Source organism: Volvox carteri (genome assembly GCF_000143455.1).
Source record: "Volvox carteri f. nagariensis unplaced genomic scaffold VOLCAscaffold_47, whole genome shotgun sequence".
NCBI lineage: Eukaryota > Viridiplantae > Chlorophyta > Chlorophyceae > Chlamydomonadales > Volvocaceae > Volvox > Volvox carteri.
Genome location: NW_003307590.1, coordinates 158,074 through 186,019, shown reverse-complemented (window position 1 = coordinate 186,019; position 27,946 = coordinate 158,074). Strand labels below are relative to the sequence as shown.

Sequence of the window (27,946 nt, the reverse complement as noted above, 5' to 3'; positions counted from 1 at the left end):
CCTCCCTCCCCCACCACAGGTGATGCGCGAGGCCAACACCAAGGTCAACGGCGAGCACAAGGAGTTCGAGGCGCAGCTCAAGGCGCGACGCAAGGATTTTGGGGAGCTGCTGGAGACGTATGCCAAGGAGGTCGAGTCGTATGGCACCAAGAACGAGATCGTCAAGAGGGACCAGATCGCGGGAGAGGTGCGTATACGCGTGCGCGCGCGCACGCGCGCGCACGCGTGTGTGTGTGTGTGTGTGCGTGTGTGTGTGCGTACTTCTTGCTGTTGTTGGTGGTTGCAGTTGTGGCGGTAGGATGGAGCATCCGGGCTAGGCGGGGGGCGTGTTTTCGGGTAGCCTGCATGACCGGGCCTTGCGCTGGCCCGGTCTTAATGGGACTTGGCTTGTGGGTAGAGGTTGTGCCTTGGCAAAGCCAAGGGAGAAAGAGCAGTTTTCTCTCTCATGGAATGTTACAGGCATGAAAACACCGCCCCTAACCTTCTCATTTATATCTTGTTCTTTTTCCTTAATGCCTACCTTCTTTTTTCCCAGGTAGCGGAGTTGGCAGAAAAGCTCAAGTTGGCGCAGGTGGAGGGAGACACCATCAACGGCCAGGAGCGCCTATTCGGCTGGGCGCCTACCAAGTACGGCATCATCGCCAAGCTGTCTGCCACCCTGGAGCCGTACGTCATCCTGTGGACGACTGTCTCGCAGTTTTATGACAAGTTTGCCTCCTGGATGAACGGCCCCTTTTACAAGCTCAACCCCGAGGAGGTGGAGGCGGATACCAACGATGCCTTCAGGTGAATCAGTCTATCTGTCTGTCTGTCGGGTCGGTCGGTCGGTCGGTCGGTCGGTCCGTCATATGCCACATTTCGGAAAGGGTTTCCGCAGGACTTCCAGCTTCCAGCTCCTTCTCCCAGGTCGTGTCTCACACTCCAGCTTCGAATCGCATCAGGGTCCGCTTTCCTTCCTTTGTATGACGCCCTAGTCCGTGGCCACCAAACCGCGTGCCGACTCCTCCACCTGCCTTGCCTTTGCCGTCCTTTGCGCACGCCTTGGCCCTCTCGTTCCCCCCTGCACCCCTCCTCGCTCGGTTTAGTCTGATCTGCTCAGGTTCGCTTGTCGATGGAATCGCTCAGGTTCGCTTGTCGCTTTTCCTGAAATCCTTTCCCTCTCACTGCCGCTGCGCCACTCCAGGCGACTGTACAAGTTGACCAAGGTGTTCAGTGGCAGTGCGGGAGTGAGCGAGCAGCGGGACGCCCCTCTGGCGGTCGCGGAGGAGGCCAAGTCCCGAGTGCAATCCTTCCAGGTGGGACGTGGCGGAGTAGACGGGAGGGAAAGCGGCAGGGGGAGGGGGGATTAGCGATTGGCGTAGCACACAGTACGTACACCCATATTGCATATCCGTAGCCGTGCTGCTCAGAGCGCAAGGCTCTATGTGGAGCAAAAGGAGGGTCCCTCATGTCCCCCTTCATTGTTTAGGAGAGTGCTTCCTTAGGCGATCTTGCCGTTAGGGCAGGAGGTAAGCTGCTTACCTCTTGGCCAGCGCCAGGCCCGGTCAGACATGATATAAAATGCACATGCACAAACGCACATACATACAAGCATACACACACCGATTCCCCTAAACTATCGCCGCAACGCCACAGGAACACCTGCCGCTCATCACGGCCATCTGTAACCCGGGTCTGCGGGAGCGCCATTGGGCGGCGCTGGCGGACCTGGTGGGCTTTGAGATTAAGCGCGATGAGGTGACCAGCCTCAAACGCCTGCTGGACTTCGATATCGAAATGCACATCGCGCGCATCAGCGAGATTTCGGATTCCGCCAGCCGGGAGTGGAGCATTGAGAAGGCGCTGGATAAGATGATGGCGGACTGGCAGGGCCTGGCGTTTGAGCTGGGGCCGTGGAAGGAGACGGGTGAGCGACGTGCTCTTCCGGGGCCAGCGCCTCTGGTTGGGGATAAAAGCAGCTCAACGGTTGGTCTGGGCCTCTGCTGGGGTCTGGCCAGGCCTGGGTGTGGCAGCGGAGCACGGCCTGGCAGTAGAGCTAATCAACGGAAGCTGTTTGGTATCAGGTTTTAGATCAGCTTGGGCAGCTTGGTAGGGGGTGGTAGTGGTAATGGTAGTGGTAGTGGAGAGACCCAACCGCATCAGGTTCGAGGATGGTCTGAGTGGCCGCCAAAATGCCATTCCACACGCGTCAAAGCATGCACATCCGGATGCATAAGCACCACATACAAACAAACGTACATGCATCAGCACCTGGGCTCGTAGGACCATGTGGTTCGGCGTTTCCCAAGCCTGCTCCGAACTCCTTTGAAATTCCCACCTTTCGGCTCTGCCTACCCTACTTACCGTGCTGCTGCTGCTGCTGCCCTCCTGCTCCCTGGCTGCTGCTACCCCTGCAGGCACGTTCATTCTCAAGGGTGGTCCCGTGGACGAGGCTCTAGGTCTCCTGGACGACCACATTGTCAAGAGCCAGGCCATGTCCGCGTCGCCCTTCGCCAAGCCTTTTGTGGACCGCCTGGTGCCATGGGAGCGCAAACTCGTTAGATTCCAGGTACGGCCCTGGTTTGAGTGCGGCGGGTTTCTCAGCTCGTTAACCTTTCATGTACAGTGTCTGCCACGTTCGCCGTATGCATCACCTCCTGCAGGCACGTGTGCTCGCACAGCTTTGCATACCGTTGCCCCCCCCATCCTCCCTCCCTCTCCCCTCCCCTTCCTCCTGTCGGATCGTGTCATGTGCTGTTGGGTCGAGACGGCCGCGCTCTTTCTGTAGACCGCTTCTTCTCTACCTGGAGTCACGAGTAAAAACGTCAACAGGTTTATTCCGTAATTTTTTCCTCATACTTTTCCCCCCCGTTCCTCCCATCCTCTCTCCTTGCGTTGCACAGGACATTTTGGACCAGTGGCTCAAGTGTCAAGGCAAGTGGCAGTACCTGGAGCCCATCTTTGGCGCCGAGGAGATCATGAAGCAGATCCCGCGCGAGGGTCAGGCCTTCAGGGACATGGACGGCATCTGGCGCCGCATTATGGACAAGGTGCGCTGCCGCTCTGCCACCGCCGCTATACCACCGCCGCCGCTATATCACCGCCGGCCTGTCCTGCCGCTCCATCTGCCTGTCCTGGCGGGTGTCTCGGCGCTCTCCGGTTCCATTTCCCTGCGTTCCCTTGCGCCGCCAGCGGCCACTTTGTACTGTACGCTTCCGTTTTGCTACCCACGGCATTATCAATGTCCTTAATTTCACGGTGTGAGTTTTAGCTCAAATAGTAAATGATCTGCTGCCGCGTTGGTAAATTTGTAGCTGGGCGGTGCGTGTGCATGATGCACCCGTGTGCACCCGCAGGTTCGCGCCCAGCCCCTGATGATGGATGTGGCAGACATGCCCGGCCTGTTGGAGGACCTCATTGCCTGCAACCAGTCGCTGGACGTGGTGGAAAAAGGTGAGTAGGGACTGAATGGGCGGGCTTCGGTGAGATTCTGTGATAAGGAGGGCTGCGCTGGGATATTCCGCCACTCCGTCCTCACACAATATCTACGGAAGATTACAACCGTAATATTGAGGGGGACAGTTGGGGTTTGGTAGGCTCTCTCCCTTAGTAGTGCGAGGTGAGATACCTGCCGATTTTGGGGGCATGGGACTGTCGGATAATGACGGTTTGGCGGGATTTCGGATTGCCCGGTTGGTCGCCTACCTCTCCAAGACCACCCGCGCGTGCAAGGCTCGACTCACCTAGGCTGCTCCTCCCCACTTCCTTCCCCGTCGCAGGACTGAACGATTTCTTGGACATGAAGAAGACGGCCTTCCCACGCTTCTTCTTTCTATCCAATGACGAGGTGCTGGAGGTGAGTGCTGGATAGGCATTAGGTACTGCATCAGGTACGGTTGTCCTGCAGGCTGTGTGCCCCGCCTCCTTATGGGTGGAGATAGCTTGCTTCTGCGGTTTTGTACGGGGTCGGCCTGGGTAGGGACGTGGCTCAGGAAGTGATCAGGTGCATAGGCGGTCATATAGTGCTCAGATAGCTCCCGCACTGCTCGCTAGGCTGGAACATTTACTGCTAGATGTATGGGTGAAGTCATGCAGGATGTTTCATCTGCAAGGCGTTGCCCTGCCGATATACATGGTAGCTCCTGTCTAGTCTCTCTTGACGCACGCACAATGCACACAATGCACAAAGAAACTCTAAACTCCTCGTCCGGTTTTCCGATCTTACACCTTGCCACACGCAACCACATCTCCCCTTGCACCCGAAACTCCCCCGCTAGATCCTGTCGGAGGCCAAGGACCCGCTCAAGATTCAGCCCTTTGTCAAGAAGTGCTTTGAGTCGGTTCGCGAGTTCATCTTTGAGCGCAACGGCGAGATTTCCGGACTCATCTCCGTAGAGGGCGAGAAGATCCAGTGGATTGAGACCGTCAACCCTGCCGCCACAGGTACGTGCGCCTGCACAAGAGGGAAAAAAAGCAGGCGTGGCACCGCCCCCGCCGCCGCCCCACCGCTGCGCCCTTCCGCACTATTTCGCTCCGCCCTGTCCTGCACTTTTCAGCCATATGCCTTAATTTTCCCCTCATTGCTCAGGTAGAAGTGTGTGTGATGTGCGTGTGTGTATTTTATCTTGTTACTCTACGGCCGTGCCCTGTGTGCCGAGCTGCCCAAAACGTGGTTTCGGACCGGGTCAATCGGTGGCAGGACTGCGAATTTTCGTCCTTAGCCGGCCAAGAGCCCTCCTCTTCTTCCAATCCTGCTTCCAGCCCTACATTTTTCCGTTTACATTGCACCCCTTCTTCCCTTGCCCTCTTAGCACATCCGCTCCCTCTCTTTGTCAGCTCCCCCCCTTCGTCCTCCCTCCTTTGTCCCCACCGCTACGTTTCGCCCTCGCTAGGAGCTGTGGAGAAGTGGCTGCTGGACTCTGAGAGTTGCATCCGGCGCACCTTGCACAAGATCGCGGGTGACTCCCTGGAGGCCTACGCCCGGTCGGAACGCAGCCGCTGGATCCTGGAGTGGCCTGGACAGATAGTGCTCAACTGCAGCCAGGTACAGGTTGCCGCCCCGGGGCCGCGTGTATCTGTGTGCGTGTGTGTATGCGGGGATTACCCAGTAGCGGGAGCACGGGTCGCATGTGTTGAAACAGCAGCGGAGGCTCAAGTGCGGAACAAGCAAAAACAAGGTATCTGCTACACTGCCAATCTTATCACCAGCCATCACCATCAGGCGAAAAGCTACACCGTGCCGCACATACGCTGGGGTTGGGGAGAAGAAGAAGCCACAACCGGCGTTTTTTTTAATGTAACTGATGGCTTCCCTTTCTTTCTGTTCACATCTTGATTTCCAATGTCTATATCTGTGTAATGCCTGTGGATCTGGTCGCTCCGTAGGTGTACTGGACGCGCGAGGTGACTGACGCCATCCGGACCGGCGGCAGCCGCGGCTTGGCGTCCTATTCGGAACGGTGCACTCTGGAGCTCAATAAGATCGTGAACCTGGTTCGCGGCCAGCTGGCGTCATTGGAACGTGCTACCTGTGGAGCGCTGGTGGTGATTGACGTGCACGCGCGTGACGTGGTGGCGGCGATGGCCAAGGATGGTGTGGAGGACACGAGGGACTTCAAGTGGGAGAGCCAGCTCAGGTACTACTGGGAGTTCAACGAGCAGCCGCCGTCTGGTAAGTACGTTGGTTGGAGCAGGATGGGGGGGAGCGGGAGGAGGCGGGTGATGTAAAAGCAGGACTTGGGGGGGAGTGTGTGGGAGGGCTGCGGGTGCGGGAGTGTGTTTAGGAGCAGTTGAAGGTCGAAAGCAGCACGTGGTGGGGAAAGGAGGGAAGGGACCGCTCCCGTGGGGAGGCTGGGTAGAGGGCTTGGGAAGCAAATGAGCTGAAGGGCTCGCGAAAACATGGCGTTTCCTGTTTTACCTTAATCCCGCCGTGCCTGCCTGCCTGTCTGCCTGTCTGCAGGTGTGCACCCTCAGGAAACGCTAGTGGTCCGCATGATCAACGCTGAGGCACTCTACGGCTACGAGTATCTAGGCAACAGCGGCCGCCTCGTCATTACGCCTTTGACTGACAGGTAGGTGGCCGGGTGGGTGGGCTTTGGGCGAGTCACAGGGTTGGGGACTGTGTTGGGGATTTAGCGATACGGATACGTGTGTTGGGTTATGCGGTAATGTAGTTTTAGGCGGGCAGTATTGGTAGGACAGGTGGGGCATGTAGGGACGGGCCAACCTGACATACCTCTTCACCTCTTTCTGCATCCGCCCGCCTGCTAGGTGCTACCGCACGCTGATGGGCGCCATCCACATGAACTTGGGAGGTGCCCCCGCGGGCCCTGCCGGCACCGGCAAGACCGAGACCACCAAGGATCTGTCCAAAGCGCTGGCCATCCAGTGCGTTGTCTTCAACTGCTCCGATGGCCTGGACTACAAGGTGGGGTAGTTGGCAAGAGTGCGAGACTGGATTTTTCCTTTTGGCGCGGAAATTATGCATGGTTATAATCTGCTGTAGAACAGGCGGGGAAAGATCATGAAAAGGAAATGTGAAAAATGCTGCTGGCCGTTGGCGGTTTCTTGATATTGTGGGTTTACAGCGCTGTCAGTAGCCACCACAGCTTTCTCAACTTCTTGCCCGCTTGCGTGTGGGTCTCTTCCCACGTCCCTGATTCACGCCCTGTCACACGTAACATGGGGCTGCGGCAATCGACACAATGCGACACAGGCCATGGGCCGCTTTTTCAAGGGGTTGGCCTGCAGTGGCGCCTGGGCCTGCTTCGATGAGTTTAACCGCATCGAGCTGGAGGTGCTGTCGGTGGTGGCGCAGCAGGTACGAGGGACAGGAGAGAGGGGGGAGACAGCAGGAGGTTGGAGGTGGGATCGGCGGTGAGCGGTGTAGGGACCCCAAGTCGTCACACTGCGATTTGGCCTTTTGTAAGCCGTGTTTCCTAAGATGGGCGGTCGAGGAAAGTGTGTGTGCGGAGGGGATGGGGGGGGGGAAGGAACGTGTCCATAAGGGGGGAAAGACCGTTGCTCCTACGGTTCTACCGTGCTATGTTGGGCCTTTGGCGGGCCAACTCGTCGGGTGGTTCTAATAAACGCCATCCCACTTCCGTTTCAAGGCGTCATCAGACTAGTTGCATGACTACCAGAATAGCGACTAGTAAGAAGACCGTCCCACCGGGCCATTCTTCGCGCATGTGGGCACAAACAACACCACGTCTTACCTGGGCCCCATACCTCTCTCCGCCGTCTGCACGCCCGGCCCGGCTGGCCACGCGTCCCCGCCAACGTATATGATCCCCCCAACCCTGCCTGTCTTGTCCGCCTTGTCCGCCTGCCTTGACCTCCTCCCTTGTCCCCAGGTGCTGACGATTGTCCGTGCCAAGGCGCTCAAGGTGAAGACGTTTGTGTTCGAGGGCAGCGAAATCCGGCTGGTGCCCACCTGCAACACCTTCATTACCATGAACCCTGGATATGCGGGCCGTTCCGAGCTGCCGGACAACCTCAAGGTGCGTGCTGCCAGGGACAGGGGTGATATCGCTTATAGAAACGACCGGCAATAATGGAGTTATAGGACACAAGAGGGGCAGCTTTTACCTTGCCCTTGTCCTTGGCTTCCTGCAACCAACACCTTACACGTCCGTTTCCTCATCTCCATCTGCCATCTCCTCATTCCCCCCTCCAGGCGCTGTTCCGGGACGTGGCGATGATGGTTCCCGACTACGCCATGATCTCCGAGATCATTTTATACAGCTACGGCTACCTGGAGGCTCGAGCCATGGCGCGCAAGCTGGTGCAGACGTACCGCCTGTGCTCCGAGCAGCTGTCCAGCCAGGACCACTACGATTACGGTGAGAGCAGTCTCACACCAATATGTATACGCACGTATGTGTTCGCGGGGAACTGATGTGGGGGTTTGCAAGGTTGTGCAGCTCGGGCTGTGCGACTCGACTCTGTTGCAGCGATAAATGCGATAGTGGTGGTTTTTAAACTAAGGCTTCCTCCCGCTCGAGCATTTGGGTGACGGTAATTCCATCACTTGGCATCAGGGCCCGCGGCATGTTACTGCCTTCGTTGATGTTTCCTCCTGTTGAACTCATGCCTTCCGCTCACACTACGCATGGCTGCTTGTTGGCCTGCCGTTCTTACCTCTCTTGCCTCCGCTGCCATGCCATAACGCCCTTGGCACATGCTGTTATTCCACGTCCTACCCGCAGGCATGCGCGCTGTGATGAGCGTGCTGCGTGCAGCCGGCAACCTGAAGCGCGTCTTTCCAGACTCGGCAGAGGATGTGCTGATGCTGCGCGCCATCAACGATGTCAACCTGCCTAAGTTTCTGGACCAGGACGTGCCCCTCTTCAACGGCATCCTTTCTGACCTCTTCCCCGGTGTCGCCCTGCCTGTCGTGGACTACGACAACCTTGTCGCCGCCATTAAGGATAACTGCACAAAGGCCAACTTACAATCCCTCGACAGCTTCATCATCAAGATCATTCAGCTGTACGAGATGATCATTGTACGGCACGGCCTGATGCTTGTGGGACAGTCGTTCGGCATGAAAACCGCGGCCTACCGCATCCTGGCAGCGGCGCTATCAGACCTACACGCGAAGGGTCTTAATAAGGAATTCAACACCAAGTACTATGTGCTGAACCCCAAGTCGATCACCATGGGTCAGCTGTATGGCGCAGAGGATCCGGTTTCGAAGGAATGGACGGACGGCGTGCTGGCGGTGGTTTTCCGCAACACCGCACGTGACACATCGCCGGATCGCAAGTGGGTCATCTTTGACGGGCCAGTGGACGCCATTTGGATTGAGAACATGAACACGGTGCTGGACGACAACAAGAAGCTGTGTCTCAACAGCGGAGAAATTATTGCCATGCAGGTATGAGTGAAGGGAAAGGACGGGCAGCTGGGTGTGGGAAATGTAACTGCGTAGGAGGGTAGGAGACGCAAATGGTATGTGAGACAATACGTCTTGTAAGGACTGAGCTGGCGCTGAGGATGGCGCACGAGTCTCCGTACCGAAGGAAGTAATACAAAGCGGCGGTAAAAATTGCTGAATCTATTTATAAAGTAGGTGATGACAAGGAGAATGATGCCAAAGCCCATATGTGTGCGTGAGTGTGCGTGTGTGTGTGTGTGTATTTGTTACATATCGATCCGGGCCTGACACAGGCCAGGTGCACCTAGCCGTATAATACCCCCTCGGGAACGACCGCCGAACTGTGTGTATGTGTGTGTGGATATGCGGATGCGTCTTGATCATGCGGGGATACATGGAGGGGCATGCATGCGTCGGAATGCGTGTGTGCGGTCCTCAGACCGTACTTGCGTACACCGTTCCATATCTATCCGACCTCCAAGTTGGCCTCTACCCCCCACCTCACCCTCCCCACACTTCCTCACCCGGCCCCATCCCCCCGCACGCAATCACACAGGGTCTTATGAACATGATCTTCGAGGTTCAGGACCTGGCCGTCGCTTCCCCCGCCACCGTCTCCCGCTGCGGCATGGTATACGTGCAGCCTGCGCTGCTGGGTTGGCGACCCGTGATGCTCTCCTGGCTGCACACACTGCCGGCTGCCATAACGTCCAGCCTCAAGCTCCAGCTTATGAACATGTTCGACTGGCTGGTGCCCCCCATGCTGCGCGTTGCACTCAAGCTGGTGCGCAGCCCACAGCCCATGCAGGACATCAACCTTGTCTGCTCCCTCATGCGCATGCTGGAGTGCCATTTGGACGAGTTCAAGCCGGAGGCTAGCAACGCCGCCGCTGCCGCCGCCAACGCCAGCCCTACCATCAACGTGAAGGAGCTTACGGATCAGCAGCTCACGACGCTGCTGCAGGGCTGCTTCCTGTTTGCCTTGGTGTGGAGCTTGGGCGGGCTGACGGATGCGGAGGGTCGGGCCAAGTTCGACATGCATTTGCGCAAGCTGCTGGCACACGACCCCTCACCAGAGGTGGCATCGTATGTGGCATCGGGTACGCCGCACAAGGTCACGGCGCCTTTTCCGGAGGGCAGGACGGTGAGTGCCTGAGTCGAATCACGGCGGCGAGGGCGGCGAGTGATAATGGTAGCGGCTGTGACAATGACCAAGATGCATGCGTCGCGCATGGCTAGGACGTCAAACCCAAGAGGATAGCTGTGACGATCTGGCTGCTTGGTACACTGCTGGCTGGTTGCGATAAGAGATTTACATCCCATCCCTCCTCCTGATCCTCCGCCGACTTATCCGCGTCTTGAGCAGGTGTATGAGTTCATGTTTGACAAGTCTCGGCTTAAGTGGATTCCCTGGCTGGACACGATTGAGAGCAAGGCGCTGGATGTGGAGGCGGAATACACCACCATTATTGTGCCCACGGTGGATACCGTGAGGTACACTTACCTGCTGGACAAGCTGGTGACACACCACATGCATTGCTTGTTCGTGGGACCCACGGGTGGGTTGGCTTGGCGGGAATGTTGGATTGGGTGGGACAAGTTAGGGCGGGGTTTGAGGGGGAGGCCGGAGTGACGCTCAGGAGAGCGAATGGTGCCTTGCGTATTGGGGATGGAATGGCGTGAGCCACGTGGTGGGCCACCTACCTTCATTTTTTGTATCGTGTCCATAGAAAAGCTGCACAAAAGCCTGGCGAAGTGATGTCTACATTGGATGTATTTTATGTTATTGCGGATGGTGGAGCTCTGGGTATGGCGCGGTATGTATTTCCTGGCGTGTAGCGGTCCTTTTCCACCCCACGCGCGCCTCTTCCCCCTTCCCACATCCCGAATGTCCTTTACTTTTCGCGTTGCGTATTCATTTCATCTCCGCCTTCCCACCGTGACCCCCTACAGGCACGGGCAAGACCGCTTACGTGAAGCGGCACCTGCAGGAGGGCCTGCCGGATTCGTTCACCAACATGCTCATGACCTTTTCGGCACAGACCAGTGCCAACATGACGCAGGTGAGGGGGAGCCGTCGAACATGGCACAGTGTCTCGGAACACGGCGGCTTGAACACATGCCTTGCGTGCGTGTTTGTGTGTTTGTGGGGGGGTGTATGGGTGTTTCTTACATAGCCGCGCCGCCGGGTTGGTTACATCTACACCAGGGACCATTTCACCACTGGCAATAGATAGATAGCGGAGGTGCTTAAGACATACAGGTGAACAGGCGGACGGACAGACAGACGGACGGATAAACACAATTGACCCACCCTGCTAGTGTCTGGCCCCTGCTAGTGTCTGTACCTCCTGATAGCCTGGTGCCTGCTCTACGCATCTTCCACCTGCCTAATCGACACCTCCTCCGCACTTCCTTTACCTGCTTAAACCTGATCCGCTCTGATCCGCTCCTCTCTTATCCTGCTCTGGTTGTCTCACGACCCACAGGACATTATCGACGGCAAGATGGACAAGAGGCGGCGCGGAGTGTACGGGCCCCCCCAGGGCAAGCACATGGTCATCTTCGTGGACGATCTCAACATGCCGCAGGTGGAGGAATACGGCGCCCAGCCTCCGATCGAGCTGCTGCGTCAGTTCATGGACCACAGCGGCTGGTACGATCGCAAAGAGCTCACCATGCGTAAGCTGGTCGATGTGCACTTCGTCGCGGCCATGGGACCGCCAGGTGGCGGCCGCAACACCGTCACCAACCGCTACCTGCGCCACTTCTCGGTCATCAGCCTCACGGCCTTCGATTCGGACAACCTCAGGTAAACGCGCGCGGGACGCGTCATTTAAAGATGGGCTGGTTGGAGCGGGGTAGGGTTGGGCTAGCCAAAGTTCAAGCTCACGTTGGCCACCGTGCACATTGTGGTGCAGGGAGGCGTTGGGACGTGTGGAGGGTTGGAAATCGGAGTGGTTTGGGATTCGGCAGGGCGGGGTGTTCTCTGTTCTGCTCGCAATGCCGTACTCGAGCAGGAAAAGAGCAGTCCGTGTGTGGAACTTGAGGCAGCGTCAGGTGGTTTGAACGGTGCTCCTTCTGCGCCTATCCCTTCCCCGGCTCAGCTCGTCCCCCCTTACCCACCCTCCCGTGCAGCACTATCTTCACTGCGCTAGTGGAGTGGTGGCTGCGCAAGTACAACTACCAGGCAGGTGGTGTATCGCGGCTGGCCCGGCCGCTGGTAGCGGCTTCCCTGGAGGTATATCAGCTGGCGCAGAAGGAGCTGCTGCCCACCCCCGCCAAGAGCCACTACACGTTCAACCTTCGAGACGTGTCAAAGGTCTTCCAGGTGCGCACTTTCCCCTGTATCAGCTTTTAATCATTAACTTTCAAAAGTAATCCGCGAGAAGAGGAAAAAGGGAAGGCGGGTCTGTTGTTGTTAATAAGTTGTTGATGTCACAGTGTTGTTGGATATGATACCTCTATCATGTCTTTCCCGTTTGTCCCAAATATTTCTTACACACTCGCCCTCCCCCCTCGGCGTGGGCTCCACCCGCAGGGCATCACCAAGGCCGCTGGCGCAGTGGAGGACAACATCTCCATGATCCGCCTGTGGACTCACGAGGTGCTCCGCGTCTTCTACGACCGCCTGGTGGACGACACGGACCGCGTGTGGATGGGACAAACGCTTTCCGGCCTCGTGGAGCGACACTTCAAGGAAAAATTCAACAAGGTGCTAAATCTTGAAGGCAGCGCGGAAATTCCACCCGAGACCATGCTCTCTGCGCTTCGGTCGCTGGTCTTTGCGGATTTCATGATTCCTGGAGCTGATCCGAAGATTTATTGCGAGGTACGCGACCAGGCGCTAATGCAGCGCGTCGTGATGGATTACCTGTCCGACTACAACGCCACCTCCAAGAAGCCGATGAACCTGGTCATCTTCCAGTTTGCGCTGGAGCATATTGCTCGCATCTGCCGCATCATCACAAGCCCCGGCGGCAACGCGCTGCTGGTTGGCGTGGGCGGCTCGGGGCGGCAGAGCTTGACGCGGCTGGCGGCGTATATCGAGGAGTATGAGGTATTCCAGATTGAAATTAGCAAGACGTACTGTAAGACGGAGTGGCATGATGACCTGAAGAAGGTACTTAGGATGGCTGGCGAGGCGAACAAGCGAGTGGTGTTCCTGTTCAGCGACACGCAAATCAAGGAGGAGAGCTTCGTGGAGGATATCTCCAACCTGCTTAACACATATGAGGTGCCGAACCTCATGCAGGTGTGTGTTGGTAGGGGAAGGTGGGCTAGGCTAGGGGAAGATGCCGCCTCCCTCGTTCCGCAGTTTTTCGCAGCAAAAGATTCTTGTCGAGATTTCATATCGGCAATGCTATGAACGCCGTGCACGACAAGGGACGTTTGCGACAGCCTAGCGTAGACTACTAGCGCTGCTACTAGCGCTGCTACTAGCGCTGCTACTAGCGCTGCTACTAGCGCTGCTACTAGCGCTGCTACTAGCGCTGCTACTAGCGCTGCTACTAGCGCTGCTACTAGCGCTGCTACTAGCGCTGCTACTAGCGCTGCTACTAGCGCTGCTACTAGCGCTGCTACTAGCGCTGCTACTAGCGCTGCTACTAGCGCTGCTACTAGCGCTGCTACTAGCGCTGCTACTAGCGCTGCTACTAGCGCTGCTACTAGCGCTGCTACTAGCGCTGCTACTAGCGCTGCTACTAGCGCTGCTACTAGCGCTGCTACTAGCGCTGCTACTAGCGCTGCTACTAGCGCTGCTACTAGCGCTGCTACTAGCGCTGCTGTTGAATGACCTGCTTTCCGACTCCCGCCCCAACCTCTTCTGCCCGCCCGCTCTCTCGCTTAGTCTGGAGACCTGGTGGCCATCTTCGAGAACATCCGGCCCCGCGCCAAGGCCGCAGGCATGGACGGTGGCCGCACGCAGCTGTACAACTTCTTCGTACAGGAGGTACGACAACATAAGGATGTTTTTTTTCAGCTTAACAACTTCTACCCTCTTAACGTTTCCCCCGGCACTGCTGCTGTTGCTGAGAAATAGTGTGCTGCTAAAGCTGGTAATGCTGTCGCTGTTTCTAATGCTGGCGTGTCTCGTCCGTCTCCCTGTCTGCCATTTGACCCTGTGCGGTACAGGTCCGTCGCAACATGCACATTGTGTTGTCATTCAGCCCTGTGGGCGATAGCTTCCGGGAGAGGCTGCGCAAGTTCCCCTCCCTCGTCAACTGCACCACCATCGACTGGTAAGACAGGTTAGGAAACGAGGGCCCATAATCGAGGCTAGCGAAAGAGGGATTGACCACCGCGACTCAGGCTCGCCTCGTAAAAGGGTCGTTTAGCAAACAGGGCCCCGGGGCCTGGGGAAGAAGACCCTAACCGACTGGACCATCATCGGGCACCTGGACCACCCTGCCCTGCCCATCCTCCGAACTGCCACGGATCTACACACCAGCTCCTCACCCACCCAGTCCCCACCCACTCCGCACACATCCCCCCGACCCCCAACAGGTTTACCAAATGGCCGACTGATGCGCTCCACACGGTGGCGCAGAGCTTCCTGGCGCACCTGGTTGGGATGGAGGAGCGTGTGGCGGCACAGCTCCCTGGACTGTGCGTGATGTTCCACCAGTCGGTGCAGGTGGGCGCGCGCGTGAGGTGATGGCTTAGCTGATCTTTATTGCAACTGCCTGACTCGGAGAACAAGCGGAGGCGAGCAAAGCTGCAGCAGGGCGTGGAGCTTGTGCCTAAGTGCCACACGTCGTGTTACGCTGTTCAACTCCCGACACGGAATCCCTGTGTGCGTGTGTTCGCTATGTGTGGGAGAGGAGGAAGCAGCCGGGGCCCTTTGTCCCGTGTTCCGTTCGAGTTCCGTAAGGGGAGAAGGTATGGGGAACCCCTGATCCGCCCCGTCCTCATGGCCGTTCCCTCCCGCTGCCACAACACTATCCCGTCAAATCAGGCCCTCACTGATCGCTACTTGGCTGAGGCCCGGCGCTTCTATTACGTGACTCCTACCTCCTACTTGGAGCTCCTGCTCAGCTACAAGAGCTTGCTGGCCAAGAGGCAGAACGAGGTCATGACGGTCAAACGGCGATACGAGGTAGGGCGGAGGATATGCGGTCAGGTGGCTGGCGGCGGAGTTGATTCTGCTAAACTGCTGAACTTTTGTCCTTCTCTGCCCCCCTGTTTCACAGCCGCCTAGGCCGCCTTTACTATTGATGACTGCTGATGATGCTGTAACTTTTGTCCGTCCTGACGCTGTTGTTACTGTTGCTGTCGTTGCTGATGTTGTATAGATCGGTTTGGAGAAGTTGCAGCTCACAGAGGAGAGTGTCACTGGCATGAAGGAGGAGCTCATAGCGCTGCAGCCCCAGCTGGAGGAGTCCACCCGCCAGACCGCAGCTGCCATGGAGGTCATCAGCAAGGAGAGTGTGGAGGCGGATAAAGTCAAACAGGTACAGTAGCGTGCCCCCCAAGTCTGCTCTGTCCGACCTTTGTGCGTACCAGCACCAGTACGCCAGTCTGCTCAGTACGCCAAAGCTAGTTGGTAACGTGGTTAGGTGGTTGGTTTTAGGCGCCACGCCTAAACCTGCTTATGTTAAAGTGAATATACATACCTGACGCCAAACGCTACAGCGAGTAAAACGGAGCCTTGTCTTGTTTCCATTTCTGATTCCCTCCCCTCATCACTTTCCTCATGGCCCACTGCCTGCCCCTCTCTGCCTATCCTGAAATCCTGGGCCCCACCCCTGTCCCTCACGCCACGCAGGTGGTATCCAAAGAGGAGGCCACCGCCAGTGCCGAGGCCGCCACCGTCAAGGCCATCAAGGACGAGTGCGAGGCGGACTTGGCGGAGGCGCTACCCGCGCTGGAAGCCGCCATTTCGGCGCTCAACACGCTCAAGCCCGCGGATATCACGGAGGTTAAGGGCATGAAGAGCCCCCCGGGGGGTGTGCGGCGAGTGCTTGAGGCCATCTGCATCATGAAAGGTGCGTGATGGTGGGGGGTTCGGGTGTGGCTGGGTGGCTGAACGGATGGGCTCGCAGTGTGGCCGTCTGGGCTGCCATGGCTCGCACATCCTGCCTTACGCATTCCGGTGGTGTGGGTTGGGTTGGTTGGCACCGGTGTCCGTCCGACTTGGTGTTGGTGGAACTGGTGGTCATGGTGACAGCGACTTGGTAATGTAAAATGAATACATGTTGTTACAATGAATCCGATCGTTGTTATTCACCGGTTCTGCACGTAACCAAACACGGCATAGCCTTCATGGTTGTGGTGAGCTTGCTTGCCTCGCGAAAGTCGTCAACGCGCTATCCACGTCCCTTGCAGACACGCTCAATTCATAAGCACGCGCACGCGCACACGCTCACGTTCACATATCCTCGCTCCCCTTCCGCCAAATCGCGTATATGCAGGTATTCGGCCGGTGCGCATGAAGGACACCAACACGGGGCGCATGGTGGACGACTACTGGGAGGCGTCGAAGAAGATGCTCATGGAGTTTGACTTCCTAGAGTCGCTCAAAAAGTACGACAAGGACCACATCCCGCCCGAGATCATCCAGCGCATCAGGCCCTTCGTGCAGGATCCCGATTTCCAGCCCAAGGTCATCGAGAAGGTGCGTCTTAATATTCCGACCCTTTCCCCCGAGGACTCTGGGTTCATATATATACCGGCTAGAAAGCCTAGCCGGGGTCAAGGCCTGTCAGGGGCCTTGCGCGATTGCAAAACGCCGTGACATTGCCCCTTCCTATTCCCCGCTCATCTCAACCTTCACCGGCCCCATACGGACGCATCCATCCGCAGCAATCCCTGGCGTGCGCTGGTCTGTGCTCGTGGGTCATCGCTATGGAGAAGTACGACAAGGTCATCAAGGAGGTGGAGCCCAAGCGCCAGAAGCTCCGGGAAGCCGAGGGCCAGCTCGAGGTGCGCACACGGAGGGGGCTGGAGGGGACACAAATTGCGGACTCTGGTGTGTGACGAGGGAGTGGGGCCTCCCCACGTCCGCCCCCACGTCCACCAGAATGAGTCATCGTTAACCGATCGTGTTGCCTGCCCTCTTCTCCTCCCGGCTCTCCTCCCACCTTCGTGCTGTTTCCATGCTGTCGTGTTTCCCCGTTATCCTGTGTCAGGTGGTGATGGGCGCACTTCGGGCCAAGCAAGCCGAGCTCAAGCTGGTGATGGACAAGCTGGCGAGGCTGGATGCAGACCTGCAGGTGCGGTTTACTCTCCACCGGAGGCACCCTTCCTTTCGCGTTCTGACACACCCAAAGACCCGTGGGTCAGTAGTCGTTAGGCGTCGCAAATTCAGAGAGCCACAAAGCGTTGTACTTGTCAAGTCTGTTCGTCCCATGTGCCGCATACGAACACGAGCCCTAAGTCTTTGCAAACGTATACGGTCCGGAAAGCAATGAATTAAAATAAAACCTCGAACCCAACAAAAACCCACAGGACAAGAAGCGCCGCAAGGAGAAGCTGGAGCACGACGTGCACATGTGCACGGTGAAGCTGGAGCGCGCTGAGAAGCTGATCAGCGGGCTGGGCGGCGAGAAGAGCCGCTGGACCACGGCGGCACGCACCCTTGGGGAGCTGTACGTGAAGCTGACTGGCGATGTGCTGCTGGCCGCGGGACAGATCGCTTACCTGGGCCCCTTCACGGCCATGTACAGGTGAGGGAACGGAGGAGGGAGGGACGATGACGAAAGCGACAAAGAAATCCAACCGTAATTCCGAACGCGGAGAGTAGGATTGGGAGGTTGGCGGAGCGATGATGGGAGTGCTGATGGGAAGGGCGGTGGAGCGGAGAAGACGGAAAGGGGATGGGATGAGATGGGTTTTGGAGTCTTGAAGTCCCTTGATTGCCTCCTGGATGGAGCACTGACCGGTACCGCAATGCCCCGGGGCTCCTGGTCGCGTACCGACCGTTGCGTGTGGTGGCATTGGATGGACGCAGGTCCACCGTGTTGGCGCAGTGGGTGGCGGCGTGCCAGAGAAGCGGTGTGCCCTGCAACGACCGGTTCAAGCTGGAGACCGTACTAGGAGACCCCGTCAAGGTGGGAGTGCGTCCCATGGTTGGAAAAGGAAAAGGGTCAGGACGGGCATTGGGAAGATGTGACCTTGCCATTTGCCATTTGCTCGGGTCAGGGACAGGGACACGGAGCGCATCCCAGCCAGAGCGTGTTACGGGTGATGTGCGCCATCATGCGCGCCATGATTATCGTCATTCTATTCTTCTCTTTCGTATATCTGAGATTGACGATACGCAGGATTGAATTCCACTCAGCGCGGTTTTCAGTTCGTCTCAGCCACACGCACTCTACAAACACGCTTGCGTGCGCCTGTGCGGCCCCCCTTTCCCGTGTCGCCCTCCCGTGTGGGTTCCTCCCTTAGATCCGGCAATGGAACATCTGGGGTCTGCCCAAGGACGACTTCAGCACCGAAAACTCCATCGCCATCGACCAGGGCCGGCGCTGGCCGCTGTGCATAGACCCGCAGGGACTGGCCAACAAGTGGATCCGCAACATGGAGAAGGAGGCAGGGTTGCAGGTGCGGGGCGGGGGGACGAGGCGGGTGGGATTGGGGTGCAAAATCGTATATTGTTCGGTGCGTCCTTTCCCCCCATCCTTCTTGGATTGTTGGTTTCATCGCCCGGTGGGGCCAAATATCGTGTACACGGAGTCTTTGCAGGAAACTACTGCTGTAGCAAATCTCCAGTGATCCTGATTAACTCGTCGTGAACTCTGCACCAACTCTCACAACAAACGTCCCTTTGCTGCGTGCCATGTCTACACCTCCACCTGTTGCTCCCCTTTCCCTCCCCCTCCCCTTCCCCGCCCCGACGCTCCAGGTCATCAAGCTGACGGACGCAAACTACCTGCGTACGCTGGAGAACGCCATCCAGTTCGGCAAGCCAGTGTTATTGGAGAACGTGATGGAGTCGCTGGACGCATCCCTGGAGCCCTTGCTACAGAAGCAGACCTTCAAACAGGTGTGCGGAGGTGATGGTGGTGGTGGTGGTGGTGGTGGTGGCGGTGGCGGTGGATGACACACCACAGGTGATGACCCAAACGAGAGGTGTAAAACGTGGGCAGCAGACGTGGGGGTTGAGGTGCACACGCATCTTGACGCCATGGCGTTTCCTTCCTCCTCCTTCTCCCTGGCATATCGTGCCCCTGAGCATACTGCTTGTTTATGAAACTGCTTGTTCATGAGTGCTTTGGCCCTCTCATGCCGCCAACAAAAACCCTCTTCGTTCATCATCATCATCTTCGCCTGGCTGCCCTCCTGCCATTGCCATCCCATCCCAATCCCATCCGCAGGGTGGCGCGATGTGCATTCGCCTTGGTGACGCCACCGTGGAGTACAGCGAGGACTTCAAGTTCTACATGACCACCAAACTGAGGAACCCGCACTATACACCCGAGCTGTGCACCAAGGTAGGTCCCCCTGCGCGCGCGCGTGTGTGAGAGGGTGTGTGTGTATGTGTGTGAGAGCGAGTGTGTGTGTGTGTATGTGTACGTGGGATAGAGCACTGTAATGCGGTTCAGCCTAACCTTTACCCTTCATTTCACTACACTTGCCCCCTCGCTCCCCCTTCCCCTTCCTCTCCCCCTCTCCTTTCCCCTCTACCCAACCAAACCCCCCCATCCAACCTATCGCATATCCGGGAAGCGGCTCCCTCCTACTCGAGGACATTACCGCGTCTGGTTCATATTACTACTTCCATTTGCCCTTTGCTCCCTTCCCATCCCCCATCCCGTCCTGTGGGTGCATTTGTCTTCAGTCAGGTCTTCAGATCGGAACATCCCATGTTATACACATATATGACCCTAAAACCCTTTCCTTAATCAAGCCAAACCAAGCAAACCGAACGCCATTTCACCCACTCGCCGCGCCCCACACTTAAGGAATAAATTACGACGACCCTAGCAACTTTGTTACTTAGGTTGGAATAAATTGAGACCTGCCCTAAATGAAAAAAGAATCACTGCCCCCACCTCGTCCCCTCTCCTCCTCTCCCCGCCTCCCGCCATGTCCTCTGAAGGTGAGCCTGCTCAACTTCATGACCACGCCCGAAGGTCTAGAGGACCAGTTGCTGGGTATTGTGGTGGCCAAGGAGCGACCTGACCTGGAGGAGGAGAAGAATAAGCTCATCCTGGTGGTAAGTGGGATGTGAGGGTACGGGGGAGGCACGGGGGTGTGCAGGCAATACACGGAGGGAGGGAGCGCCGATCCCAAAAAGGCCAATGCCAAATACGATTATGAGATCAGAGGCTGTGCACATGCGCACCTGTGTGCTTGTGCACAGGTGTTTGTCTGTATGGTGGTCTGTACGTTTTGGGGGTGCGGCTCTGTGTGTGTGTGTGTGTGTGTGTTTGTGTGTTCCGCGCGGTGCAGGTGCCATCTCCTTCGCAACCCCTTTACCGCTTACTTATTACCTACACCTGCAGGGTGCCGAGAACAAGAAGCGACTCAAGGAGATTGAGGATGAGATTCTCAGGGTGCTTTCATCGAGCGAGGGGAACATCCTGGAGGACGAGGAGGGTGTAAACATCCTGCAGGTATATAACGCGTGTGTGCGAGCGCTGCATATTACGTACGATACGCAGTTGCGTGTTGATACCCGACAAGGTCTGCGTCCTTCCTTTTCGGGAGCCGCGTGTGTGGTGCATCCGTGTACATGTGCGATTGCGATTGCGATCAGCTTTGCTTGCTTAGGGGCAAGTACTGTGGTATGTGGGGCTGACGGTCCTGAAGAAGGGGCTTCATCCTTTTCATCAAACATCCTGGTCATGCTCCTATTCCCTTAATAACCCTCCTTACATGCCCTCCACCTTCCCCTCTTGTTCCTTTTTCCTGCCCTCCTCCTCCGTACCTCCAACCTTACTCTTCCGCCCGACAGTCCTCCAAAGTTCTCTCCGATGAGATTAGCGAGAAGCAGCAAGTGGCCGACGTGACCGAGGCCAAGATCGACGAGGCGCGCGCAGGCTACCAACCGGTAGCCCACCATTCGTCCCTCCTCTATTTCTGCGTCACCGACATGGCCAACATCGATCCCATGTACCAGTACTCCTTGCGCTGGTTCGTAGACCTTTTCGTGCGCGCCATCGCAGACTCGCAGCGTTCGGATGACCTGGACGATCGGCTGCAGCTGCTGAACTCCTACTTTACGTACTTCTTGTATCAGAACGTGTGTCGGTCGCTGTTCGAGAAGGACAAGCTGCTGTTTGCGTTTGTGCTGGTCAGCAAGTTGCAGATGGATGAGCACAAGATGGCGGCGGATGAGCTGCGGTTCATGCTCACAGGAGGTGAGCGAGATGACGGGAGGGGGGATGGTTTGGGGGGCGGAGCGTCCTCCCTGCATGTTGCCGTCAAGGCTTTCCCTAGCTTTCCCTCCGCAGCCCGCCTCAAATCTCCACACACGGTATACCAAAACAAAATCACAGCTCGAACCCGAACTCACTCACCGTACCCTCCTTCCCTCCCCCCCTCACACACGCACACGCACTTGCGTATGGACGCAGGTGTTGCCATGGGCGACCTGCCCTCCCCTAACCCCGCCCCGGAATGGATCAGCGACCGCATGTGGGGCGAGATTGTGCGTGCCTCGGCCCTCTCCGCCTCCGCCACCTGGGGCGAACTGGCGGACCACGTGGCGGCCGACCCAGCTGCTTGGAAGCGCATCTACGACTCCCTGGAGCCGCACTTGGAAGCTCTGCCCGAGCCGTGGCAGTCAAGGTTGGACCCCTTCCAGAGAATACTGGTGCTGCGGACAATAAGGTACGGGGGCGGCTGGGATGGGTTGGGATGGTGGAAGTGAAGGCCATGGCAGGTAGTTGGTTACCGCTGCGGGAGGTAAGGGTATGTGTCCGTGGGGCCGTGGGCACGGATTTATAATCTTAACTACTCGAGGGACTGCTTCCCTAACCCCCTTTCCACCCATACCGACTTGTCGATCGCCGGAAACGCAAAAGATCTAAAGCGAAGCCTTACTCTGCCCGGCCCTCCTCCACCCCTTTTGTTCCCAATCACTTCATTCGCCGCTTCCCTCCAGGCCTGACAAGCTCATCCCCGCTCTGACTCTGTTCGTGGCGGACACCATGGGGAAGCGCTTCGTGGAGCCAATGCCCTTCGCCATCGAGCCCTCCTTCAACGACTCCACCGCCACCTCGCCGCTCATCTTCGTGCTGTCACCAGGCTCCGACCCCATGGCCTCGCTGCAGATGTTCGCCGACGACAAGGGCATCCGCATGGAGAGCGTCAGTCTGGGGCAGGGCCAGGGGCCCATTGCGCAGCGCTGGATTGAGCAGGGCATGGCAGAGGGCTTCTGGGTGGTGTTGCAGGTGTGAGGGGTTCGTTGTGGGGGCAGGGTTAGGGCACCGGGGACGAGGGGGTACCTAGGGGTAGGTGCATTGTTGGCACCTTGAGGTCATTTTTAGACCAACAGTCTCTGTGGCTTTCTTTCCTATCCCGCAATCAAAACCCGTGTTGGTCTTTTGAAAGTCGGTCTTCTGGGGTTTGCGCGGAATTCGGTCTCTTTTTATACGAAATTCCCGTTGGGCCATTACTTTCCCGACCCACATCCTTCTTCCGGACCCAAATCATCCTTAATTTACCCTTAACCGCAATGCAGAACTGCCACCTGGCCAAGTCTTTCCTCCCCACCCTGGAGCTAATTTGCGAACAGCAGCTGGTGGATGGGAAGGTCAACAGGAACTTCAGGTGCGCGCTGCACAATGGGCTCACAAGCTGATGGGTGGTGGACGAAAGGCGCTTATTTACAAGAAGGAGGAAAACAAGGGAGGAGGAACGGCAAAAGAAAAACGATTCATTGCTTTGAGAAAAAATGTTCGCCGTAGTGCCGAATCCACCCACCCACCCACCCGCGACAATGGACTCTCCTGTAGGCTTCCTCAGCTGCCGGCTCAAGAACCTTTTCCTTGAGAATTTGCCTGAGTGATTAGGCCTGTAGGAAAACCCCATTTACATATAATCTGTTGTCCTCCATTGCCCTCAGCACCCTTCTGCTCAGCCGCCTGACCGTACTGCTGCTGCTGCTATTTCCCCTTCCAATGCTACTGTTGCTGCTGCTGCTCCTGCAGGCTGTGGCTGACTTCCTACCCGTCACCCATCTTCCCCATTTCCATTCTGGAGAACGGCGTCAAGATGACTAACGAGGCGCCCAAGGGCCTGAGGGCGGGTCTGTTGAGAACCTACATGTCCGACCCCATTTCCAATCCGGAGTTCTTCACCGGCTGCGTCAAGGACGGCGAGTTCCGCAGCATGCTGTTCGGGCTGGCGTTCTTCCACTCGGTTGTGCAGGTGGGGAGTGGAGTAGGAGTAGGAGCGGGGAGTGGAGTAGGAGTAGGAGTGGGGAGTGGAGTAGGAGTAGGAGTGGGGAGTGGAGTAGGAGTAAGAGTGGGGAGTGGAGTAGGAGTAGGAGTGGGGAGTGGAGTAGGAGTAGGAGCGGGGAGTGGAGTAGGAGTAGGAGTGGGGAGTGGAGTAGGAGTAGGAGTGGGGAGTGGAGTAGGAGTAGGAGTGGGGAGTGGAGTAGGAGTAGGAGTGGGGAGTGGAGTAGGAGTAGGAGTGGGGAGTGGAGTAGGAGTAGGAGTGGGGAGTGGAGTAGGAGTAGGAGTGGGGAGTGGGGTGGAGTGGATTCGCCGTGCATTGGTATGGAGACGTGTGGTGGGGTGGGCAGATAGGACGTGTGCTGCGCGGAGAAATGATGTATATAATACAAGATATAACAACATTTTATGAGACGCAGGCTCCGTAACTTTTTATCCCTCGGTGGTGACTCGCGTCGCTCCTTTCCCGCAGGAGCGTCGCAAGTTCGGACCCATCGGTTGGAACATCCCGTACGAGTTTAACGAAAACGACCTGCGCATCTCCGTACGGCAGCTCCGCATGTTCCTGGACGAATACCCGGACATCCCATACGACACGCTCGCATACACGTGCGGCGAGTGCAACTACGGCGGCAAGGTACGCAACAACCTCCCTGCTCGCGGCAGCCGACGCGCTCCTGCTGCTGCTGCTGCTGCTGCTGCTCCTGCAGCAGCAGAGGTTGCAGGTGCTACAGCTCTTACTGTAAATTGCTGTTGCTGTCGTTTCATTGTCACCTTCACATGTCGCCCCCAGCCAGCAACCATCCATCATGTCCGAACACCTCACCCCACGCTTCCCTTCCTCCTTTGCCTTGTGCCATTATATTCCCTTCCACCACTATCAGCTATTGCCCACACATACCCCCTCTGTGGGGTTGTTGTTGCCCCGCTCCCAACCCCGTAACCCCGTCTCGTTTCCCCTCCTCATGGGTCATGGCGCCCTCCCGCCGCTTCTGCTGCCCCCCACCGCACCGCACCACACCACAGGTGACCGACTCCCACGACCGGCACACGCTGATGACCATCCTGTCCACCTACTACACACAGCAAATTCACGAACAGGGCTACAAATTCTCTGTATCGGGCACCTACTACCCGCCACCTTTTACCACCTACAAGTGAGTGTCTGTAATAGCCTGTAATAGCCTGTAATAGCTTGTATATATAGTCTGTAATAGCCTGTAATAGCTTGTATATATAGTCTGTAATAGCCTGTAATAGCTTGTATATATAGTCTGTAATAGGAAATCTAGGAGAGGCAGATCTACATGATTGCTGAGGCTGGCCTTCCGGCACGCCATCCGGTACTCGCCCCCTTGAACTTAAACCCGCCCTGCTACCTCCCCCCCTTGCCTCCCTCCTCTCTCCTCCTCAACCTCCTCACTTCTCTTACTCTTACACACCTCCTGCTCCCTTGTGTGCTCCGCTACCCCTCCTCCAGGGGCTATATGGAGTACATCAACAGCCTGCCCCTCATCGCTCAGCCCGAGGTGTTCGGGCTCCACGAAAACGCGGACATTACCAAGGACCTGCAGGTGAATATTCGCTGTCCCGGAATTTATTGACGTAACATGACTTCACGCAACATCATTTCTTTTACCCCCCAAATATAACCCACCCCCACGCCGCTGTCCCGGCACATGCTCTTCGCAGCTGATCGGTGCATATCCATCTCGCTGTTTTCGACCTTTCCAGACCAGCTTGGCCCCGGGTTGTGTACCGCCCTTCTCCGTTTCCCGACCCCGGAATGCAGTTTCATTTTCACGTTCGTCTTCACTTTATCCTCCTCCGCAACACCATTGCCATCCTCCGCCCTCTGTCTCTCCCTGTCCTTTCCCCGCCCTAACCGCCTGCAGGAGACCAACCTGCTGCTAGACAGTCTGATGCTGACTCAGAGCCGGGAGGCGAGTGGCGGTGCCGCTTCTTTCGAGTCTTCGGTGGGGGCGGTGGCTGCAGAGGTGCTGGGTCGGCTGCCTGCCAATTTCGACATCGAGGCGGTGGAGAGGCTCTACCCGCAGGACTACTACAATTCCATGAACACGGTGCTGGCGCAGGTAGGAGGGAGGTGTAGGCAGGGGGGTGTTGGGGATGCGGGGTGGAGCGAGGACGTCGGTTGGTTACTTGGTTTGGGTGGGGATTAAGGGTTTCGGAGCGGGGAGGTGGAGGGTATGGGGGTTGCGGGGCGGCGGTAGAAGCATAAGCATGGCGGAGGGTGGAATACGGCAGCATCCTTGCCTGGTGAGCAGCGACGCTGGCATCTCGCCCAAATTGCATTCATTCACCTTACGTAGCATTCAAGCTACACACATCCCCTCTTTCCCTCCTCCTCCCCCGTCTCCACCACTCTCCGCTCTACACCCCCTTCCCAGGAGCTGGTTCGCTTCAACAACCTGCTCACAGTCATCCGCACGAGTCTCAAGAACCTGGGCAAGGCCGTCAAGGGCTTGGCGCTCATGTCTGCAGAGCTGGATGCCGTGGGCCGGGCGCTGTTCGACGGCAAGGTACCGGGTCTGTGGCTGAAGAAGTCTTTCCCCTCCCTCAAGCCTCTGGGCGCCTACGTGAAGGAGGTGCTGGAGCGGGTGGCGTTCTTCCAATCTTGGGTGGACAGCGGGGCGCCCACCGTGTTCTGGATCAGCGGGTTCTTCTTCACACAGGTAGGGGGTGGGAAGAGGGGGATTGGGAGGGATGTTGGGGGGGAGGGCGAGGAAGGGGGTGGATGATGAGGGTGACGGTGATGAGGGTGTGTTTGGAGGCAGTGGCCTCGGAGAAAGTCTGCGTATCGATGTGTTGTGTGTCTGCCACGGCAAGGCTAGCCTGCGCTCTGTCTCCTCCAAGCTGCTCATTCCCTTCTCCTTAACCTTCCTTGCCCTCCTCCGCTATCCCCTGCCCAAGTGTACCTTGATCTCTGTAGCTTCATCCCTCATCTCCTCCAATCCCCTCTCCTCCCTTCCCTCCCTCCCTCACTCACCTCCCTCCCATCTTAGGCCTTCCTAACAGGTGCCAAGCAGAACTTTGCCCGCAAGTGCCGCATCCCCATCGACCACATCGACTTCGACTTCGAGGTGCGGGATCTGCCGGGCCAGGTGGATAACCCCCCAGACGACGGCGTCTACTGCTTCGGTTTGTTCCTGGAGGGTTGTCGGTGGAGCGTGGACATGCATGAGCTGGAGGAGTCCGAGCCCAAGGTCCTGTTTACGCCCATGCCACCCATCTGGATGGTGCCGCGCGAGATCACGCGCTTCCGTGTCTTCCCGCACTATGTCTGCCCGCTTTATAAGACCACGGAGCGACGCGGTGTGCTATCCACCACGGGCCACTCCACGAACTTTGTGTTGGATGTGCGGTTGCCTTCGAGTAGGGAGCCTGCGCATTGGACCAAGCGCGGCGTGGCGCTGTTGACATCGCTGAACGACTGAAAGGGAGGGTTAAGGTGGATCGTGGACTGTGGGGTGGGGTGGAAAAAAACGGCGAAGAGGGAAGAGAGGGTGAAGGGGGAGGAGGGAGGACGCAGGAGGAGGCGGGGAGGAGAAGAGCCAGGCGTGATCGAAGCAGGCGAGCGGGGCAATGGTTGGTAGGGAGAGAGGGAGGGTTAGAAGGGGTAAGGAAAGGGTCTAGGGGGATTCAACTTCTAAGAAAGGGAGATTAGTGGCCCTCACGGTTGTGCTCTATCTCTTCCAGTGGCGGGTCGCTCCGCCCCTTTCTCGTCCTGTTGTCCGGACAGGGCAACGAGCGAGCAGGTAATTAAGCGAGCGGGTGGGCGGCGCTGCCGCGCAAGCATGTGTGCATATATGTATGGGACTTGCGTGTACGCGCGTGTATCTATGTATGTTTACTTTTTAAGTACAGATGTTTTATAGTACTTGCGTGTTTGCAGCCTTGTCCGGAGGATGGCAGGAGGGGCCAGCCCCGGTGCGCCGCGTCGCTCCGGGGTGCAGCAGCAGCAGCAGGTATGTGCGCGGTCTACCTCCGGCGTAGGTGGGGCGGTGTCAAGAGAGGGTTTTAACCCGAGTCCTTGCTCCGCCCTGGGACTTACTGAGTTCAAAGGATAAGGACCGTGATGGCCGGCTTGGCTGGCTTGTTGCCGCTTGGTAAGCGTATGTCACGTGGTCTGCTGTCGTGTGGTCTGCTGTTATGTGCTGGTAGGTGATGCAGTGGGGAAGAAGGTGCATGGAGGAGATTATTGGGGCTGGGATAATGACGGGACGGGGGCCGGGGATTCGGCCCTGTCTACATACCTTGAACAGATCAAGACCGTTTGATGCACTGACTGACTAACTCAACTGTATGATTGACTACCGCGCGGTGCGAAAAGGGCAAAATGCTGCAAAGGAAACATGAACCACGGCATTGAACCCGCTGGGGAACGGATTGATGACGGATTGACGGCGGCGGAATAAGGTGGGGTTGGATGTGTGCCGTGTAGGCCTTGCACCTGAACTTGCTGGGCCTTTATTACTTTGCTCTTGAATATGAACGTATGAAAGTATTTTTGCACGTGTGCGGTTGTATGTGCACGTCTGCATGTATGTATGTTGCGTCTTTTCCTCCCTGAGGCTGGTGTGGGCGGGCAGGTGCGTGCCCCTGGGCCGACTGGCCCTGCAGCGACCACCTGACCGGCCGCGACTGACCTGGTGGAAGAAATCGCAATAGCACGCAAGGTGACGGAACGTAACATGATGCGAGCGAGATAATAACGGTAGCA

The 27,946-nt window shown here is 57.4% G+C and overlaps 1 protein-coding gene across 1 annotated transcript; it reads left to right on the top strand.

Moving 5' to 3' along the window:
* Positions 1 to 22: 22 nt before the first annotated feature.
* VOLCADRAFT_65425 (dynein heavy chain 9) lies at positions 23 to 26,660 on the top strand (the record flags this gene model as incomplete). Its single annotated transcript, XM_002954933.1, has 50 exons — positions 23 to 191; positions 540 to 786; positions 1,184 to 1,295; positions 1,636 to 1,906; positions 2,397 to 2,548; positions 2,883 to 3,029; positions 3,336 to 3,432; positions 3,759 to 3,835; positions 4,257 to 4,422; positions 4,872 to 5,023; positions 5,365 to 5,650; positions 5,963 to 6,050; positions 6,250 to 6,406; positions 6,695 to 6,799; positions 7,335 to 7,481; positions 7,658 to 7,823; positions 8,190 to 8,860; positions 9,417 to 10,004; positions 10,227 to 10,419; positions 10,814 to 10,923; positions 11,350 to 11,672; positions 11,999 to 12,191; positions 12,402 to 13,115; positions 13,710 to 13,811; positions 13,994 to 14,100; positions 14,366 to 14,495; positions 14,817 to 14,957; positions 15,154 to 15,312; positions 15,627 to 15,846; positions 16,273 to 16,475; positions 16,664 to 16,783; positions 16,990 to 17,073; positions 17,309 to 17,526; positions 17,811 to 17,910; positions 18,248 to 18,403; positions 18,705 to 18,845; positions 19,177 to 19,293; positions 19,902 to 20,018; positions 20,308 to 20,418; positions 20,760 to 21,165; positions 21,382 to 21,637; positions 21,912 to 22,200; positions 22,491 to 22,579; positions 22,960 to 23,179; positions 23,678 to 23,842; positions 24,232 to 24,362; positions 24,686 to 24,779; positions 25,101 to 25,298; positions 25,614 to 25,898; positions 26,229 to 26,660. 50 exons carry the CDS (start codon positions 23 to 25, stop codon positions 26,658 to 26,660), a joined length of 10,122 nt encoding a protein of 3,373 aa, XP_002954979.1.
* Between the last annotated feature and the right edge of the window lie 1,286 nt (positions 26,661 to 27,946).